General features: G+C 41.1%; 2 protein-coding genes and 1 pseudogene across 2 annotated transcripts; 2 read left to right on the top strand and 1 right to left on the bottom strand.

The window, feature by feature from the left end:
* Positions 1-853: 853 nt before the first annotated feature.
* LOC122306043 (2-alkenal reductase (NADP(+)-dependent)-like) lies at positions 854-4,712 on the top strand. The gene is made up of 5 exons (XM_043118380.1): positions 854-1,221; positions 2,079-2,256; positions 2,501-2,667; positions 3,373-3,455; positions 4,123-4,712. Exons 1-5 carry the CDS (start codon positions 970-972, stop codon positions 4,499-4,501), a joined length of 1,059 nt encoding a protein of 352 aa, XP_042974314.1. The 5' UTR covers positions 854-969; the 3' UTR covers positions 4,502-4,712.
* Positions 4,713-5,514: 802 nt separating this feature from the next.
* LOC122306044 lies at positions 5,515-7,681 on the bottom strand (annotated as a pseudogene).
* An 8,844-nt stretch (positions 7,682-16,525) lies between these two features.
* Positions 16,526-17,628, top strand: LOC122306927. The gene is made up of 2 exons (XM_043119500.1): positions 16,526-16,820; positions 17,197-17,628. Exons 1-2 carry the CDS (start codon positions 16,654-16,656, stop codon positions 17,516-17,518), a joined length of 489 nt encoding a protein of 162 aa, XP_042975434.1. The 5' UTR covers positions 16,526-16,653; the 3' UTR covers positions 17,519-17,628.
* The last annotated feature ends 1,223 nt before the right edge of the window (positions 17,629-18,851 follow it).

Here is an 18,851-nt window from a genome sequence, read left to right as displayed (position 1 = left end):
TGCAATCACTTTAAAAAAAGTGAATAAATATGAGATCTATATGAAGAATTAATTAAATTTTTAATAGTAAATTCATTATTTTTAAAATGACTATATGACACTTGCATAATTCACGATTGTGTGTAATATTCCTCTCAATAAAATGCATTCCAGAAATTTTGAGTACTTAAAAAAAAAAAAATTGAATAAATCTGAACTTCAAATGCGAGAGTTGCATACTCTCTTGATAAAATGCATTCCTGTCCATTCACATCATTTTCAACGAACTTCTGGTCCCAATTCTGTGTTCAAACTACCATGAGTTGTGGAACCTTTTTATGTAATGTTTATTCACATAAAAAAAAAGAATAATTATAAATGTAAATTAATTTAATATCTTTAAATATATTTATTATAAAAGAATTGTAAAAAAATTAGAGGTAATATATATTTATTTGATTTTTATGTCTTCCAATTCTTTGTTATTAACAATCGTACCCATCAAATTGAAAGCATTTTTACAAGTCAACAGATAAAAAAGGAAAATTCTAATAATAATGGCTACATAAAGGAAAACACTAATTACAGCTGGTGGTTCTTGCTGGGGTCATTGTTGGCCAATTTTTATTTTTTATATTTTTTTAATGATTAAAAAAATTGTTTAATATTATTATAAATTTTTTATATATTTTTAAAATATTTTAAAATATTAAAAAATAATTTGAAAAAAAAAAAAAAACAATGACCAACAATAACTCTCAGCGGGAGCTATCAGCGTTGCCTGTAGCACCGTCCCTACAGAAAAAGCATCGTTTGGTACAGAATTGTTTTAACAATAATGCTGCCGCGTTTAACATGTTCGGCCCACAAACTGATAATAGTAGCCACACGTACTGGTACTGTTGTTCTAAGGCCGATAAAGGGGAGAGCAAGAGCCGAAGAAGCTGAAAAAAGAAACAAATACACAATCACAGAGAGAGGAGATTGAGAATGGCGAGTTGTGGTGGTGATGAGGAAGTGAGGAACAAGCAGGTGATATTAAGGGAATACGTGTCTGGTTTTCCAAAGGAGTCGGACATGTCTGTAAGAAGTGTAACCATGAAGCTGAAGGTTCCGGAGGGCTCCAACATGAAAAAGGCGATATTGGTGAAGAATCTTTACTTGTCGTGTGATCCCTATATGCGTATCCGGATGACCAACATTCAGGGTCCTAACCTTTTTAACTCCTTTCCCCTTTCTTCTGTAAGCACACCATCACTACTTTCTCATCTCTTTCGATCTCACCTTTAGCTTTCACTTTCCTTAAGGTGATGCATTTGGAATCCCTCTAGTTTTTGTTTTGTTGTAATGCTTTCAGATTCCTCCTCCGACCCGCCGTGAATTAGTGCATATGTGATCACTCTGTTTAGTTCGTCTGTTCTTTCAACTCTTCTTCTAATCTTCTTATCCATTTTTTTTTTGAAAAAATAATTATTTTCCACGTTGAAAAGGATATCAGTAATCAATATAACATGTCAATTGAGCACAAACCGGTTTAATTAATTTTTAATCATTACTATTTACCAAATTTTAAGATATTTTATTGAGTTCTAAAAAATAGGAAAAAAATGATTATTATAAAGTTAAAAATTATTTGAATACAATTTTTTATTTTGAAATTTATAAAAATTTTATTGATTTTTGTATTTGAGTAATAATTTGGTAATGATTAAATGAAAATTTTGAAAATTTAAAATTAAAAAGTATTTTGTCTAGTGATGTTTAAGAATAAAATTATAAGAAATTTTGAAAATTTTATTCATTAGTTGTCAAAATGCATGAGATCAGGATGCATCTAACTTTTGAACTAGTGTCATGTGATAAATAAGTGCCAGAATTAATATTTGGGAGTTCACGTAGCATAAGAGATGGTAATTAAGAACGGGATAAGCTTAATTTTCCAAATTAAGAACAAAAAAGAAAATATGCTCAATTATAGAAAAAATAGGAAAACATATATTGATGAGACTGGAAATTGTGAAATAACTCAGTTTGTAACGTGTAAGAAGAAGCTTGCAATGATAGATTTTTGTGCTTTGGTCATAACATGCATGATGCAGCCATTAACTGGGTTTGGGGTGGCCAAAGTTTTGGAATCGAGAAACCCAGAATACAAGAAAGGAGACTTGATCTGGGGCACAACCGGATGGGAAGTGTACAGTCTTATCACGGAAACGGGAGCCCTCTTTAAAATCCAGCACACTGATGTACCCCTTTCCTACTATACTGGAATTCTTGGTAAGTTGTCTCTTTTGGCGGATGAATATGTTTTACATACTCAGGACACACTAGATTGAATTGGCGTTGCATGTCAATGAATGCTGCAGATGTGTGCTTTGGTTTTATTTGAGTGAGATTACCTCTCAGTACTTGCGCTCCATAACATGGGTTTTCGTAGTTTTTTCTGCAATTTGTCGACTCTCCTCATATTAGTTGTATCTATCGTCCCTGTAATTGTCTGTGCGTTTGGGTTTTATTGTAGGTATGCCTGGTTTGACTGCTTTTGCCGGTTTCTATGAAATTTGTTCTCCCAAGAAAGGAGAATATGTCTTCATTTCTGCAGCATCCGGTGCAGTTGGTCAGCTGGTTGGGCAATTTGCAAAGCTGATGGGTTGTTATGTTGTTGGAAGTGCTGGAAGTAAAGAAAAGGTTTTGTGTTTCTCTGTTTTGCTTGCTTAATGGTTTAAGCCCCAAGTATTCTTTATTCAATGGCTACCATCTTTGAAAGTTTGCCTTTCATAAAGCAATTTAGTTACATGTCATGGCCATGACAGAATAGTTGAGCTCATCTTGTCACGTGTCATTTGGTTTCTTTATAAATTTTAGAGTCGATCCGAGCCAACTCGTGGACTCTCAGTACAATGGAGAGAGTTTTGTCTGGGAAATACGTGTACTATCCCATCCTGGATTCTTGACACTGGAATGCATGTATTTCCGACATGAATCTTGCCTTTTCCTCTGTTGATCAGAATTCCTTTTTTTTTTGAGATTTTAGTGTCACAATTTTTGTAGTTTTTCTACACTTTTTTGATTTTCTCTGCCCAATGGAATGACTGTAGGGTTTATGGACCACGATGTTTTGGCCACTATGTTACCTGTGTTCCTTACGAAAAATTTGATGGGAAACATTAGGCATATCAAAGATCTTTTTTTTTTTTGAGGAAAACACTTTCATATACTATAGGTGATTATCGGTAGACAGTATTCTTCACAAGGTTTCGAGGTTTTATCTCCCCAATATCTTCCTTTCCCCTCCCTGTCTCTGTTTCAGAAGGGAGTGACCAGATCATTCAATGCCCCTCAAGAAGTAATTTAAATCCTTTATTCTGTTTGTTTTGCTTTGGTTCTGTGCAGGTTGATCTGCTTAAGAACAAGTTTGGATTTGATGGGGCTTTCAATTATAAGGAAGAAAATGACTTGGATGCTGCTTTGAAAAGGTCGGTTCATATGCATCACAGATCACAATTTATCATTCTATAGGTTTAAGAAACATCTGAACATCAGATGGAAATGAAGTTGTTCCATTTTTGCTTCATGTAAATCTATATGTCTATAACCATAAATGGCACGGTACCGATCACCTTAAATGATAATAGAGAAGAAGAAGAATATAACATGAGACGGTAAAAATGTAAAACGCACAATTTCACAATTCTGTTCAATAACTTTACTGCTTTTCTTCTAATGAGGAGTCCTATATCTCTCATGTAACCACTTATGATTATGAAACTGCATCTTCTCGAAGTGATGTAGACATGTGGAAAGAACACACTCATGGAAAATCCTACTAACAATTGAAGATTAAGATTATGATGGCAATTCATAAGATTTGTCTTATAATCTTATTTTTTTGCAATGGTAAATCCTTCTTATAACAGTGATTGTGCTGTATGCATCTAATTTGCAAATAAAATGGAGTACTAAAATGAGGCAGAGTAGGGACGACGAAAGGGAAGGGAGACATAATTCTTTTAGCGAAAGAGGGTCATATTTTTGCATGATAATAGCCAGGCCATACTATACAACCATTAATTATAACTTGTAGCCTGTAGCATTGCTTTCTCGAGCATTTGGTTACTGCCTTTACAATTTATGAGTCACCAGGTTCTTCCCTGAAGGCATTGACATCTACTTTGAGCATGTTGGGGGGAAAATGCTTGATGCTGTGCTCCTTAACATGAGAGACCATGGCAGGATTGCTGTATGTGGAATGATCTCACAATACAATCTTGATCAGCCTGAAGGTGTTCACAACTTGATGTGCATTGTTTATAAGAGGATCCACATAAAAGGATTTGCTGTCTTTGATTACTTTGATCTCTATCCTAAGTTCTTGGATGTAGTGCTACCGTATATCAGACAAGGGAAAATAGTGTATGTGGAGGATATAGCCGAAGGACTTGAGAGTGGCCCGGCAGCTCTGGTAGGGCTCTTCAGTGGCCGCAATGTCGGGAAACAATTAGTTGTGGTTGCTCATGAGTGATCTAGGCTTATTTTTTTTGTCCTTCTGCAACTGTTGTGTTCGGTTTCATGTCCCAAAACTTTTGATATCTAGTGATTCACCTAATTGTGGTATGAGAAAGCTCTGTTTGAAGCCAGAGTCAGGTTTATGGTTTGTCGTCTGTTACAGGAAATGTACCATTTAACTAATGGATGGTACATAATTTTTCATTAAGAAAAGTGTATTCGATAAACCCTACCTAAGTATACTTTATGAATGTGATAAGATCTCTAATACAATGATATCTTTCAAAACACACAGGAAATCAAAATGTTAATATGGACCCTAATGAAGGTTCTATTTATTGTATAATGCTAATTTAGTTACAAATATTTTCTTCTAATAAACCCAACCGTTTATAACTATTTCTCTGTAAATAAGAAGCCTTCACCTCTGTTCAGCCACAATTATCAATTACTTGACACTTAATGAGCAACAAGGTCATGTGCTCTTTCTACTGTTCCCTAACATAGATTTTCCTGACATATGGTTGAGAGAAAGACCCTCTGCATAAGTTAAAAGTCATCTTGGAATAGAATGAATATGTAGGCACTAAGGAACTTCAACTGATCACTGATAATATCTGCCTAAGAAAACCCGGTTAAGTTCGCAATTACTTTGTTTTTAGAACCTTTTCTTTTTCCTTTTTGGTTTTGGGTGTTAATGATTTGGATTACAACTGGTCGGATGGGATGTGTCCCATAAGGAGTTATTTTCCAGAGGATATAGAAAATGGGAAAGAATATTAGAATTCATTCTGCATTAGTGAATAGAGAAGTTAAATCCGACTACAAAATAGAAATTGTGAACAGATTACCAGATTCTCATAGGCTGTACTCTGAGAATCGGTCCCTCATCTGGAAGTTACCAAAGCATGAGACAAAAACTACTGCTACAATATGGACAACTGACTGAGACATTTTGCCTTGTGAAATGTTATATATCAAATCTTGAACAGACATGCAAATTAATAGGCAGGCATATTAAAAGAAAGATGTTGCAACAGATTCCTGAGATTTTATAATCATATTACAAACTCTGCATCAATTGTAAATTTTCATATACAATTCCATTTTTTAAAGGCTTTTATTTACTTTGATCTTCCTATTGTCATATTTTAGGGAAAGGCTTTTATTGTCGAGTCTAAGAGCCGATCGAGCAACCGAGAAACAAAACTACGGGCAGCTTGCATGCATGGCACTAAGATTACATCTTAACATTAAGCTGCAGCCCTCCCCTCAAGAGGAAGACCTTGACCTCGAGCGAACCCAAGTGCTCTCCTGCCTGTTAAGTTTGAGCCTCCTTGCTTCCTCTTTCGAGATTTGGAAGGCATTTGCCAGCACTTCCTCCGGCAAGGCCCTGAAGGCTGAGGTTCTTCCTGCAAGTGGACTAATCATGGCGTTCACATTAGTCTTGAAAGCAACCCACTTGAAACCCTCATCTCTTGCTCGTTTTACAACACCAAAGTTCTGCGGGATTGTCAGGATCTGACCCTCTCTGAGTTCGTCGTCGAACACGGTCTGACATTAGTTGTCGACCACCTGAACCTCGGCGCGACCCCTTATGGCATAAACCACGCTGTGGGCATTCAGGTTCCAGTGTGGAACATACAGAGCATCCGGCATATATACATACGTATATTTTCAGGATTCAGTTTTATGATTCGATTGCCATACATGCAGCACTGACAGTAGCAGAGTTCATTTCTCAATTACCCTGTAGAGAACTCCCCTCTCGGCGCTGAGTTGGAGACATCGGAGGACTGGGAGATTGTGGCTGTTGACGGTGCTGATGCGACCGGCTTCTTCCATGAAGATGTCGGCGCGGGAAGGGTCGCTGATGTTCTCCCTTAGCCTCGCAGCGCAGATAGTCTCCTCAAGACCATTGTCATCACGTCCACCACATCGACCCTATTGGCGCTCGCGTTCCCACTCTCTCTCACGTTCTCTCTCTCACCTCTCCTCTCGCTCCTGCTCATCCCTCGACCATCGCGGCCTGATCACTTGAAGGTCGCCTTCCACTTTCACTATGCCCCTCCTGCTGTCTTCTTGTCGCCCCTGAAGTCTTCTCGCGGTCTCAACATCCACGTTGAAAGCGTCCGCCGAAAACTCCGCATCGAAGCCACTGAATACATTGTTGCCTCAGCCCATCCCACGCTCACCTTCACGCTGCCGTTGTTGCTGGTGGCGATGCTGCTTGTATTGCTGCTGCCCTTGTGGCCGGAATTCGTCATCGGGGTTTCCAGTGAGGTAGAAATTCTATTGCCCGCATACCAAGCAACACAGTAATTAGCACATCCATCCAACTCGCATATATATTATATGCAAATTTTGAAAAAAAAAAAAATACTGAAGACCTCAAGTAAATTAACAGAGACAGACACGGAATTGAGGCATGCATTACTACGACGTGAGCTGCAGAAAATGGCATCATGAGGGATGTGAATTTCTTACTCTCAGGTTCTGGTCAAGCTGATTGCAATGTTATTGGTGTCAAGTAGACTGACTGCAAGGACAGGGCTATCTCCGTCGTTGTAGCACCAATGGGCTACTCCTGCAAGGAATGCAAGGATGTCACCCTCTCGGAAGTGTCGAATCTTCTGATGCCGGTCTTGCTGGAACCTACGGCTCTGGCCTTGTCCTTGTTGAGATAGTCGTTGAGATTCTTCGAATGTTTCAGGACACCCAGGAAATAGAACCCCGGTGATACCCCTACTTGTACACTCAAAAAGTAACCATGCATTACCAATCACGACCACGCACATTGTTTTAATTAAATCGCAGATCATCGCTAGTTTCTGAATTCATGCACCTTTGAGAATGTAGACGAGTTGAGGGGCGTTGCTGTATTGAGGCAAGAGAAGGCCGTTGGGCTCAATGGTACGCCGAACGACGGCCACCCCGGCGCACTGAAATTGCTGGTGGTTGGGGTCCTAGGACTCGATCACACCGGCTTCAGCCTCAATGCGGTTAGTGGGTTATCGAGCCTATTAATTTGGCACTGGCCAAACCTTTGTTGTTGACGTCCACTGCTTTGAGCTAGGCAGCCATTGAAGAGCAGAAGCAGGCAGAGAAAGAAAGAGACGAGTGAGAGAGGCTTGGCCATGGTGAGGTCTGATGGCCGGGGATGGATGCTTTGGGTCTTGATGAGGTGAAGTGGTGGAAATTTATAGGAGAGAAAAGTGGACGAGGGAGAGACGCGCATGAGAAGGTGGGTAAGGAAACTCTCGCCATTCTTCAGCTTGCATGGCTATCACCTCCTGGTTTCTTTACACCTCATTTGGTTCTGTAGAGCGGCAGGTGGCTTTAAGGGACGTAATTCAGAGAAAGAAAGAGAGGTTACTAGAATTATGCAAATTAATAATAACTTTGATCTTATAATTTACCTAGACGCTTACATTGTACGTACGTGGTTAATCGTGTTGTGCTGTAGATAAATAAAAGTTTTAAGATTTCTTATAATTTTGATCTCTCTCATATTTTATACACGTTGAAAAGAAACAAACACACATAATTTTCCCAGCATTTAGTGCTGGCTCTACGCATATCTTGATTTGGTACTATAAATCCACGTATTGAAGCTGTATATTTAATATACCATTTGGAATAGAAAGACGTTGTCGGAATCTTCATCAGAAGTTCACTCAAGAAGGGATAAAAAAGGTGGCAAAGCATGTGCATAAGTTGTTTGGTGAGAATCACATAGTTGGAATATTAGACGGGCATGATATTATTTACAGAGCCGCTTCTAAGCGGTCGGTCTGATTTTAAAGGAATAACAACCCTCCACTTAGAAAATGCCACCTCAGAAATTACATCACAATCATGTTAGACTCGTGCACATGGGATAGGAATTGATTCACACTTCAATTGAGAGAACTTCACTCTATTTCAGCTTAGCCCGACATCGATCCCGACCCTGTGCATCCAGAATTAAAACTGAGCATACCTCCACCGCTAGCATCCACCGCCAACAGTCCACTACCGCTAGTCCATCATTGTCCTCCTTAGCCGATTTCTTCCAAACCGATTACTCCAGATTTCACCCAAGCCGTGCTGATTTTCATGGCTAACATAAAACCTTAACCTAAAAAAAAAAAAAAAGAAGATCATCGGAGAGATGGGCGGGAAGTCATCTTCATCATTCTCAGTCTGTAACATAAAACCTTAATCCTTTTTTTTTTTTTGTCCGTTTGATTTGGTAAGCAACTCATAGAAGCTAAGGGGAGGCAGCTTACGGGAAGGGGTTTTTTTTGGGGGGGGGGGGGGTTTCGTTCTCTGAGGTAGCTTACGGGAAGGGGTGGAGTTTCAGTTTATGGGAAGGGGTGGGGGGTTTCGTTTCAGATCACCGGAAGGGGAGGGGGGTTTCATTCACGAAGGGTAAGGGGAAGGGGGTGCTGCGAAGGGAAGAAAGGGATGGGGTGGGGTGGTCTGTTTTCGTGTCAAACACTTTCTGCTATATCCAGTAAAAATGAACCCCAAGAGAATATAGCAATGAAGGGCCTTACAGAATATATCTCTTCTTGATGATGGACAAGGCACAACACTTTCTTCATTGACAGTGAGGTTTGGGTTTCTTTTTTATTTTTTCTATTTTTATTTTAACACAATAGTACCTTTTTTTTTCAAAGTGGTTTGAGTATTTGGAGCCATTGATGTCAAAAGAGCTTCTCTATTAATTTCCCAGCAACTTGGTCTGTCGGATTGAGATGGTTGCGGTTGAACTTCCAAAATTGTTGGGCAGTGGTGCAAACGGACGGAAGAGATGACCGACCCCTCACAGCGAGCAATGGTCTGTTTTGTAGAAGTGACACTACAAGAACTGAAGGGCACAAGCACCGAGTATTCGGTGTAACAGAGGTTCATATTAATTATAGTGGAAGTCTTACGTGTCTAAATACTAGTGGGTGGCTGTTAAATGGGGAAGGCCAGTCCGACCGGCTAGAAGGAATTCTCTATTATTTATAGAACGGTGCTACGGGAACAGCTGATGACTCCCGTTGGATTCACTGTTAGGTAAATTTTTTTTTTTTAATTTTGTTTTTTTTAAAATCATTTTTAATACTTTTAAATATTTTTAAAAAATTATAATAATATTAAAATTTTTTTTCTTAATCATAAAAAAAAAAAATTAGCCAACGGTAGCTCTAATGTTTTCCTTATTTATATATGTGAGATGATTCAAAACTTCTGACAGTTGTCTCAGTACCGCGATTCCCGATCCTTCTTAGATCGGCGTGTCACTGAGCTCGGCCGCTACCCGGATCGGACCTTCTCACGCGGCGAAATCCTGAACCAGCAGCTCGGCCTCTACCCGGATCGAAGCGGCTAGACGCGATCCCGATCCTCTCTCCTGATCCCGACCCCAACTGGATCTAGCCCTTGATCCCGGTCCCGTCCTCTCTCTCAGGCGTCGAACCGGGAGCACTGGCGGGTCCTTCCGATCCGGGTCAACGGCGACGAAGGGAGCTCGGCCGGGGAAGGCAGGGGTTGAAGGGGGAGGCAGAGGATTGAGAGAGGCGGAGCTCGGTTTGGTGTGTGTGGTCGGCGATACAGATCGGTTTGGCACCGTGATCGTTGGATCTGCCTGTTTCAGGGGGAGGCAGAGGGTTGGGGGAAGCTTCTTGATGAGGGATGGGGTCGAAGTAAGGGGGAGCTTCCTCTTCCTCTCTCTCTGATCGGCGCGTTGGAGGGGGTCGGTGAACTGGTTTTTTCATCTTTGAACCTGGGGCAGCGCCGTATGGCTGCCGCTGGGGGTCCTGGGCCAATAGCGAACGCTGGACGGCAGAGAAATTTTGCGGATATGGTGGCTCAATCCCCTCAGCCATTACCGGAGGTTGAAATTCCATTTCGCCCGGCAAAGGTTGTTGATGGGGAATTTTGTGTGTTTTTTTCCAAAGAGGAAATTGAGAGGTCTGCTGTACCTTTCAAATACTCCATGGTTTTGAAGTTTCTCAAGCAAAGGCCATCACTAGATGTCATCCGTGCCTTCATTCGGAATAGATGGGGCTTAGAGTTTCAACCTGTGATTTCGGCTATGAGAAGAGCTAGAAACGTATTCATTCGGTTCTCTAATGAACCGGATTTTGTCAAGGCTTTTTCGAGGGAAGCAACGGACGTTAATGGAGCTCCTTACCGAGGCTTTCACTGGCACCCAGAATTTGATGAGGAGGCCGAACCATCCCTTGTCCCGGTGTGGGTTTTCCTTCCAGGTTTGCCTCCTAACTTTTACCATGAATCTATGTTGAAAAATATTACTTCTCCTCTTGGGCGTTTTCTACGCCGTGACAATGCCACAAGATGCGCCACCAAGACGGACGGAGCAAGAGTTTGTTTGGAGATGGATGCTGCTGTAGAACCAATCCGAGGAATCTGGATTGGCACGCCCAACCATTGCTCCAGATTGTACGTGAAGATAGAGTGTGAAACACTCCCTGCTTATTGCTCAAATTGTAGAGTCCAAGGCCACAATTTTCAGAAGTGTAAACGGAAAGAGGGGGCCAGGAACATTGGAGCTAAAAAGGGAAAAGAAATGGAGGAAAATAAAAAAATTAGTCAGATTCAGAATTTAATAAATGAAGAAGAAGAAGGTAAAGAAACAGAGTTCTTACCGAAGATGAAATGGGTTGAAATTGGAGGTGCCGGCCCGAGTGGTTTAAAGAGGAATAATACCGTGGGGTTACAAAGGGAAGCAGGAAATTGTATGAAGGAAATGGATGTGGAAAAACCAATTATACAGGCTGAAGACGTAGAGGCCGAAACAGGTGCTAACGAATTAGTGGTGTGGTCGGAAATGGGGGAAGCAGCTAACGGGGAAAATGGTGAAAATAATGAACCAGTTATCATTGACTTGTCGAATTGCCGGACGGAAATGGGGGAGGTAGCTAATCGAAAAAATGGTGAGAATAACTACCCAGTTATTACTGAATTGCTGAACTGCCGAAATACTGAATCAATGAATGCTGAACCAATCCAAGAGACAGAAACTGAAATTCCGAGAATGGGGACCAACTCGGCTACAGGGAAGAAACCTATAACAGAAAAGCCTTTGATGGAAAGAGAAGAGGTGCAAGATCATGCTAACAGGGAGGTAAATACAGTGGAACTGTGGTCGTATGAAAGGGAACAGGAAGTAGTGATGAGAAACACTGAAAATCAAGTAACGAAAGATCAAGGCAATTCTCGTGAAACTCTGAAACTCTCACCGATAGGGGAACAGACTGCAAATTTGCTCATTCGATTAAATGGGGATGCCATTGTGAGTAGTGATGAAATAAGTGTGGAAATGGTGCCGGAAACCAGGCCAGAGGAAATGTTTGTTCAAGAGTCGCAAGATACCGGACAAGGGGACCTATATAATCCCGGAAACATGCAAGACGGTAGGGCCGAAGAAAGTTACTCGGAACCAGAAAATGGAATTGCGGAACATCTGAGTAAAAATAAACAATACCCATCGGACAGTGATGAAACAAAAGAGAAAACTCAAGGAAAGGGTAGAAAAAAACTCAGAAGCTCAACTCGGGTTCCTCGCAAGCCCGTATGCCTGAATCTATGAATTGTAGTCCATTATATTGGAATATCCGGGGACTCAAATCATCTCGGATAAGACTGGGTAAGATGGTCAGAAAGTTGAAATTAAATTTAATTATGCTTGCTGAACCTTTTGCAGATGAGAATAGTTTGGATATGTTGAAAAATACACTGAAGTTTGAACACAGTTTCTCCAATCAGTGTGCTGGTGGGAAACTCTGGGTGCTTTGGGGAGGTGCCTTACATATCACAGTCACTAATGTCAGCTCCCAACACATCACCATTTCTTTGGTTATAAATTCTCAACAATATGTCATATCAGTAGTTTATGCCAGATGTAGTTATTTGGAAAGGCGAGAACTCTGGAGGTCGTTACATTTGGATGCCGTGCAAGATATTCCTTGGCTATGCCTTGGAGATTTCAACATTACTCGCAGGGAGGAGGAGAGAAGAGGCGGGCGACCTCGTTTGAGGATTGCTATGGATGATTTTAATGAGTTTATTGATACTTGTGGACTCATGGAAATGAAGTCAGTAGGAAGTAAATTCTCTTGGTGCAATGGTCAGAAGGGTCTCTCTAGAAGTTGGTCTAAGATTGATAGATGTATGATGAACTCACTGGCTGTCACCTCTTTACCAGATGCCTTTTGCAGGTACTTGGCTCGCACGACTTCGGACCATGCCCCAATGTCGTTTGTCCTAAAATCCCTCCATACTCGGTATGGATCCACCCCATTTAAGTTCCAACAAATGTGGGCCTCTCATGAGAACTTCATAGATGTGGTAAAGAATGCGTGGAACGAGCCAATTTTGCCCAGGGGTATTTTCAGTTTGACTACCAAATTGAAGAAAATGAAAGGGATCTTAAAGGAGTGGAACAGGCGAGTTTTCGGGCACACTGAAACCAACATACAGAATCTAGAGAAGCAGATAGAGGATTTAGAAAACCAACTACAGATTGGTTTTTCGGAATCTGTAGAATCAGAATTGGTAGTTGCTAGAGAAAATCTTGATACATGGCTTCAGAGAGAAGAGATTAGACTAAACCAACAGGCAAAGATTAACTGGACAGAAAAAGGGGAGGCATCGGCACAATTCTTCAGGACCTATGTTTCACGATCCAAGCCTGTAGTTCAAGAGATGCGATGTCGGGATGGTTCACATCTGACCACTCCGGAATCCATTCATTCAGGTGCAGTGGATTTCTTTAGCACATTCCTACAAGCGAGACCTCATAGAGATCTTCCAGATTTGTCGACCTATGTTCAGATAACTATTCTAGAAGAGGAGAATGATAGCCTCCTGAAGTTTCCCTCGATCCAAGAGGTAAAAGAGGCTATGTTTTCCATCCCTGTGGACAGTAGTCCTGGCCCTGATGGGTTTGGCTCAGGATTCTATAGAGTATGTTGGGATTTGGTTGAAGCTGATGTGGTGGCAGCAGTCAGAGACATGTATAGTGGGGTCCCAATGCCAAGATTCTATTCAGCCTCGTACATCGCTCTCATTCCGAAAATGCAACAACCCACAGGTTTTGATAAGTTTCGACCCATAAGTTTGTGCTCGGTCATATACAAGGTATTTGCAAAAATTCTTGTGCGACGGATGTCCCCTATCCTAAGCAGAATTATATCTCCTGAGCAAGGGGCTTTCTTGCCAGGGAGAAGCATCTTTGAAAACATCACTTTGGCCCAAGAAATGATCCATATGATAAACAGAAAGGTCCGTGGGGGAAATGTTCTCATCAAAGTCGACATAGCCAAAGCGTACGATAGTCTTGACTGGGATTTCTTATTACATGTTATGACATCTTTTGGTTTCTCAACCCGGTTCTGTGAATTAATCAGACAATGCATATCGACTCCATGGTTCTCAGTGGTCATGAATGGGTCGGCTAAAGGTTTCTTCCCCAGTGGTCGTGGATTGCGTCAAGGTGACCCTTTGTCCCCTTACTTGTTCATATTAGTTCAAGAAACCTTGTCTCGCTTGATAAAACATAATTTTGAGATGGAGAAAATTGCACCTTACTCCCACCCTCGGGGCACACCCCTGATCTCCCATTTATTTTATGCTGATGATATAGTGGTCTTTGCAAACGGGGGTAGAGCTTCCATGCAAGCCATTTCTGACGTATTTGCCTTGTATGAAAGCTGGTCGGGTCAAGTGGTTAATAAGGAGAAGTCTTCCATTTTTTTCCCCAAGTATGTCAACTCGGTTCGAAAAAGAAATATCCTTCAGTTGACTTCCTTCTCGGAAGGTCTATTTCCGGTTAAGTACCTGGGTGTCCCTCTATTTAGTGGAAGGTTAAAGGTGGCTTATTTTGAGGATTTAATGAACCGTATCCGTGATCGTCTAGAGGGGTGGCAAAATAGGCTCCTATCAGCAGGTGCTCGTCTTCTTTTACTACGCCATGTGGTATCAAGCATTCCGGTCCATCTACTCTCAGTGTTACATACTCCCAAGAAAGTGGTATCCTCGCTAAACAGGATTATGAGTAATTTCTTCTGGGGTATCTCAAATGGCAAACAGAAACGTAAGTGGGTGGCCTGGAAAAAGGTTTGTATGCCGACCAAGGAAGGGGGACTGGGCTTAAGAAAATTTGAAGAAGTTCAGTCTTCACTTTTTATGAAGCTTGCTTGGAATCTGTTATCCAGTGATTCTCTATGGGCAAATTTTTTCAGGAAGAAATACTGTAAAGGAGAACATGTGACATTAGTTGATAACACTAAAGGATCACCTCTCTGGAGGTGTATAATGACCGTGGTTCCGAATATTCTTAATAATGCTTGGTGGCGGGTTAGGGAAGGACAGGTTTCCTTTTGGCGGGATCCTTGGTTAAAGACTGGCCCTTTGGTAGAGTCTTGCGAGATGACTGCACAATCGTCTTTAAGGGTAAGGGAGTGCAGAATACAGAATGGCTGGGATGTGAATTTGCTAATACGTCTGGTGGGGGAAATAAAAGCAGAAGAAATTCTAAATAGCCTAGGGGCACACAAAGAAGGCACTGATGTGCTAGTCTGGAAACCGGCTTTGAATGGGGTCTTTTCATCTAAGTCGGCTTGGGAGTGTATTCGGGTTCACGCGCCAAAATCGGAATGGGCAAACTGGATATGGCACCCCGTCCTTCCCAAGAAGTATTCGATTACAATCTGGAAAGCTTTGAATCATAGCCTTAGTGTGGATGTTCGCATTCGACACCTGGGAATTCCCCTAGCTTCCAGATGCGAGTGTTGTGAGCATAGGAGTATAGAAGATCAAGACCATGTCCTTGCTACAGGGAAGGTTGCTTCAGACGTATGGAGACGCGCTTCTATACTTATGGGCATGCCGTATGATCATAGGAGACCGTGGAAGGCAAATATGGAACTATGGTTTCGCAAAGCATCACTTTCAACCCAAAAAGGTACGCTTCTAGGCATTGTTCCTGTTATTATAACTTGGTCTCTTTGGGTTTGGAGATGTAAAGCTCGTATGGAAGGGAAGATGCAAAATGGGGATCGATTGTGGGGGACTATAAAAGCTGCCTTAGCTTGGGTTGGTTTAAGATTACGCACCAGCAAAAGGTTTAGTGATGGGGATGACAAAGTTTTACGTAACCTTGGTATCCCGATGAAAGTGGGACATAATACATCACCTTGTTTGGTGAAATGGAACAAGCCAAATGTGGGGTGGGCTAAACTTAATGTGGATGGGAGCTCTTTGGGCAATCCGGGTCAGATGGGCGCTGGTGGCATAATTCGTGATGATAAGGGTCGTATGATGTGGGCCTACGCAAAAGAGATGGAGGTTGGGACTAATAATGAAGCCGAACTACGAGCGTTGTATTATGGGCTAAAATATTGTAAGGATTTAGCACTTGAGAAAATAGAGATTGAAGTGGACTCTTTGTTAGTTGCAAATTGGTTGAGAGGAGGGAGATGTAGCATATGGTACCTTGAGGACTACTGGGAAGAAATACAGGGCATTCTAAATACATTGGTATTTAAGGTGATGCATGTTTTTAGAGAAGGTAATGCAGGGGCAGATTTTCTGGCCCGCTTGGCTTCGGAAAAGAAATCTGGAACTTGGGATAATTTCAACGATGTTCCTCACATACTAAAAGGAATATTAAAAGTAGACAAAATGGGTCTGTATGCACTCAGAAAATAAAATACGGATCTTTTTTTGGCTTTCTTTGTTGTATGGTTCTGGCTTTAGCTTAATATATCTTTTTTACACTTGGGTTTTGGGTGCTTCTTGTAGCCCCCCAAGTGTTTGCTTTGTTCTAAAAAAAAAAAAAAAAAAAAAAAAAAAAAAAAAAAAAAAAAGATTCAAAACTTCTGAGCCGACTCAAATCATTGTACTGTATTGACACATCAGCATTTATTATAATATAAATAAAAATTGTAAGTAAAACATCTTCCAAGCCAAATAAATAAATAAAAATTGTTTGAAAAACAGAACCGGCACGAGGACAGCTCCAGTTACCAAGGGACACTGGCACACTGATGTCGCTGTCAAGCGTTTTGAATTTGAGTGGAGCAATAATCTCAGAGGCCCAGATGCCGGATAGCAGGTTATGCATAGCAAACGAAAGCACATTAGTTCAGTGCGGAAGGAAGAGAAAAAATGGGGAGGCTTTATCCACCGAGTCCACGCATTCTCTCTCTTCTTCTCCTCCTCTTTTTTTCTAGCTTTTCAGCTTCGTCAGAAGCTACGGTAACAGCGACAAGGCTGGCTCAGAAGGGAAGGCCTGGGTTTCTCTACACAAGAACTAGAGGAAGATGCACTCCCCTGTAAGATCTCTCTTTCAAACCAAAACAATCTGTCTTGTAGATAGCGAGTCTTTACCACCATGTATATTTGTACGCATTTTTTGAATAGATACTTTCACATACCTCCGTATGTATATTTAGAATATATTTAGAAGACATTTTTTCAAGGTACCCAGAAGGGGATTTCTTGAAAACACGACTCTGATGGAATCGTCCGAGTTCGACGTAACAACTCGGAGTCGTTTGGTTCAAGAACATTTGAGTAAAAAAAAAAAACACATTTTTATTCATGAAAGAAAATGGGGTGCATATAGTTTTACCGAGTCAAAAGTCTCGGCGGGGTGGACTTCGATCTGACTCCGGTAGTTGTGGCGGCGTGGATGACCATATATTGCAGGTACTGGAGCAGCAGGAATGAGGCGTGGCCGAGGATGGTCCCACAGGAAGCAACAGTGTCTAAGGTGTTCGGATGGAGGGCGAGTGAACGCTACAGATCTGATCTGACTCTGTTGGAAGCAACAGCGAGAAAAGACAAGGAGAACGCTTTCCACAGGTTGTTGAAGCAGGGGACTGCATCACTGCTCAATTCATATGCCAGAAAGGGTTTTCCTTACTCGGCTTGGGAGATTAAGACTTTGGTTTTACAAGCAATGGTGTCGGAAGAGGCTGCAGCTCGTCAAGCTCAAGGGTTCTCAGTTGCCAATGAGGCCTGTAGCTAGTGTGTGATTAAACCCATGTTTCTGTCTGTGTTTTGTGCCTTGAGAAGCCTTTGTTTGGTTCTGTGAATTAATGGACAAAGCAACTAAACCCTTCAGCGATTTTTATTTTATTTTTGGTATCTAGTGTTTGGTGTTGGTCTGTCTATATTTTGTGATTCCGGCATTGGCGATAGTGGAGATCTTGTATCAAATCAAGCAGTGCAGTGCGTACCAAAATTTCCAATATACTGTTAATGATTAAGTTGCATGGATACAGACTATACAGTCATTGATCCAAAGTCTAGAACAGTCGTGAAAAAACAAATTAAAAATTCTGAAATCACAGCATTGAACCACACAAGTTAAAAAGGAGGTAAAAAAGGACCACATTTTATTCATTTTATTGAAGGCTGCCTTCATGCATGTTTGTACTATACTACACAAGTTTCCTCAAGATGTTAAACAGCCTTCTCCATTCTTACAAGAAGGGCTAGCTCTTAATAGTGGCCCAAGGACTACTAGTTAGGGGTGTTCATCCGGACCTAGATTTTAAAAATTGGGCGGATAATCGGATTCAATCTAGATGTCTAGAATGAAACTGGATATTCGGTTTTTTTGCTTTTTTCTTTTTAAAATGCGGATATTCGGATTGAATCTGGGTTTTGTAATACATTTATTTTAGGGGTGTTAATCAGGATTGGATTTTTTTTTTCTTGGATCCAAAACCCGGAAACCGGGTGGATAATCGCCCGAATTACATCCGGGCGGGCAAGAAATAATTCTTACCCACCCGGACCCGGTTACAGATCCGATTTTATAACTGGATATCCGTAATCGGTTTTAATTTTAAAAACAAAACAAAACAAACCTAACCTAACACTTCACATTTAGTACTCACACCTTTACAGAGACCTCAACGATCATCTCACCCCCCGATTGCTGAAACCCTAACTCTTGCTCACAGTTGGATCCATCGCCGCTGGTGACTAGAGTGGCTGCCGTTCGATAATGTTACTTTCTTCTCCCAAATTTTTCTCGTTATTTGGGATGTTCTCTCTCTCTCTCTCTCTCTCTCTCTCTCTCTCTCTCTCTCTCTATGTTTGTATATTAGTTTCCTCTGTCGTGGCCCACTCTGGCTAGATCTAAGTTTTAGTGTTTCTATATCACTTTCCTCTCTTGTTGGCTATTGCCCACTTTAGCTAGATCTGAGTTCGTATTTATAAATTTGAGTTTATGTGTAGATCTATAAAAAGTAAAGGATTTCTGCAGTTGGAGCTACGAGCTTTTGCTTGGGATGTGAGTGTTTACTCAATTAATCTCTCTAGATGCTGTGATTATGTTTATTAAACTTTTG

Source organism: Carya illinoinensis, chromosome 4, assembly GCF_018687715.1.
Source record: "Carya illinoinensis cultivar Pawnee chromosome 4, C.illinoinensisPawnee_v1, whole genome shotgun sequence".
Taxonomy (NCBI): domain Eukaryota; kingdom Viridiplantae; phylum Streptophyta; class Magnoliopsida; order Fagales; family Juglandaceae; genus Carya; species Carya illinoinensis.
This window is presented reverse-complemented; position numbering and strand designations above follow the sequence as displayed.

Bases quoted from the DNA above. Each gene is read 5' to 3' on its own strand.
- LOC122306927 (XM_043119500.1), top strand. From the start codon at position 16,654: ATGGGGAGGCTTTATCCACCGAGTCCACGCATTCTCTCTCTTCTTCTC. The intron at 16,821-17,196 runs GTAAGATCTCTC...CATATATTGCAG, and splicing joins AGAGGAAGATGCACTCCCCT to GTACTGGAGCAGCAGGAATG.
- LOC122306043 (XM_043118380.1), top strand. From the start codon at position 970: ATGGCGAGTTGTGGTGGTGATGAGGAAGTGAGGAACAAGCAGGTGATA. The intron at 1,222-2,078 runs GTAAGCACACCA...TGCATGATGCAG, and splicing joins ACTCCTTTCCCCTTTCTTCT to CCATTAACTGGGTTTGGGGT. The intron at 3,456-4,122 runs GTCGGTTCATAT...ATGAGTCACCAG, and splicing joins TTGGATGCTGCTTTGAAAAG to GTTCTTCCCTGAAGGCATTG.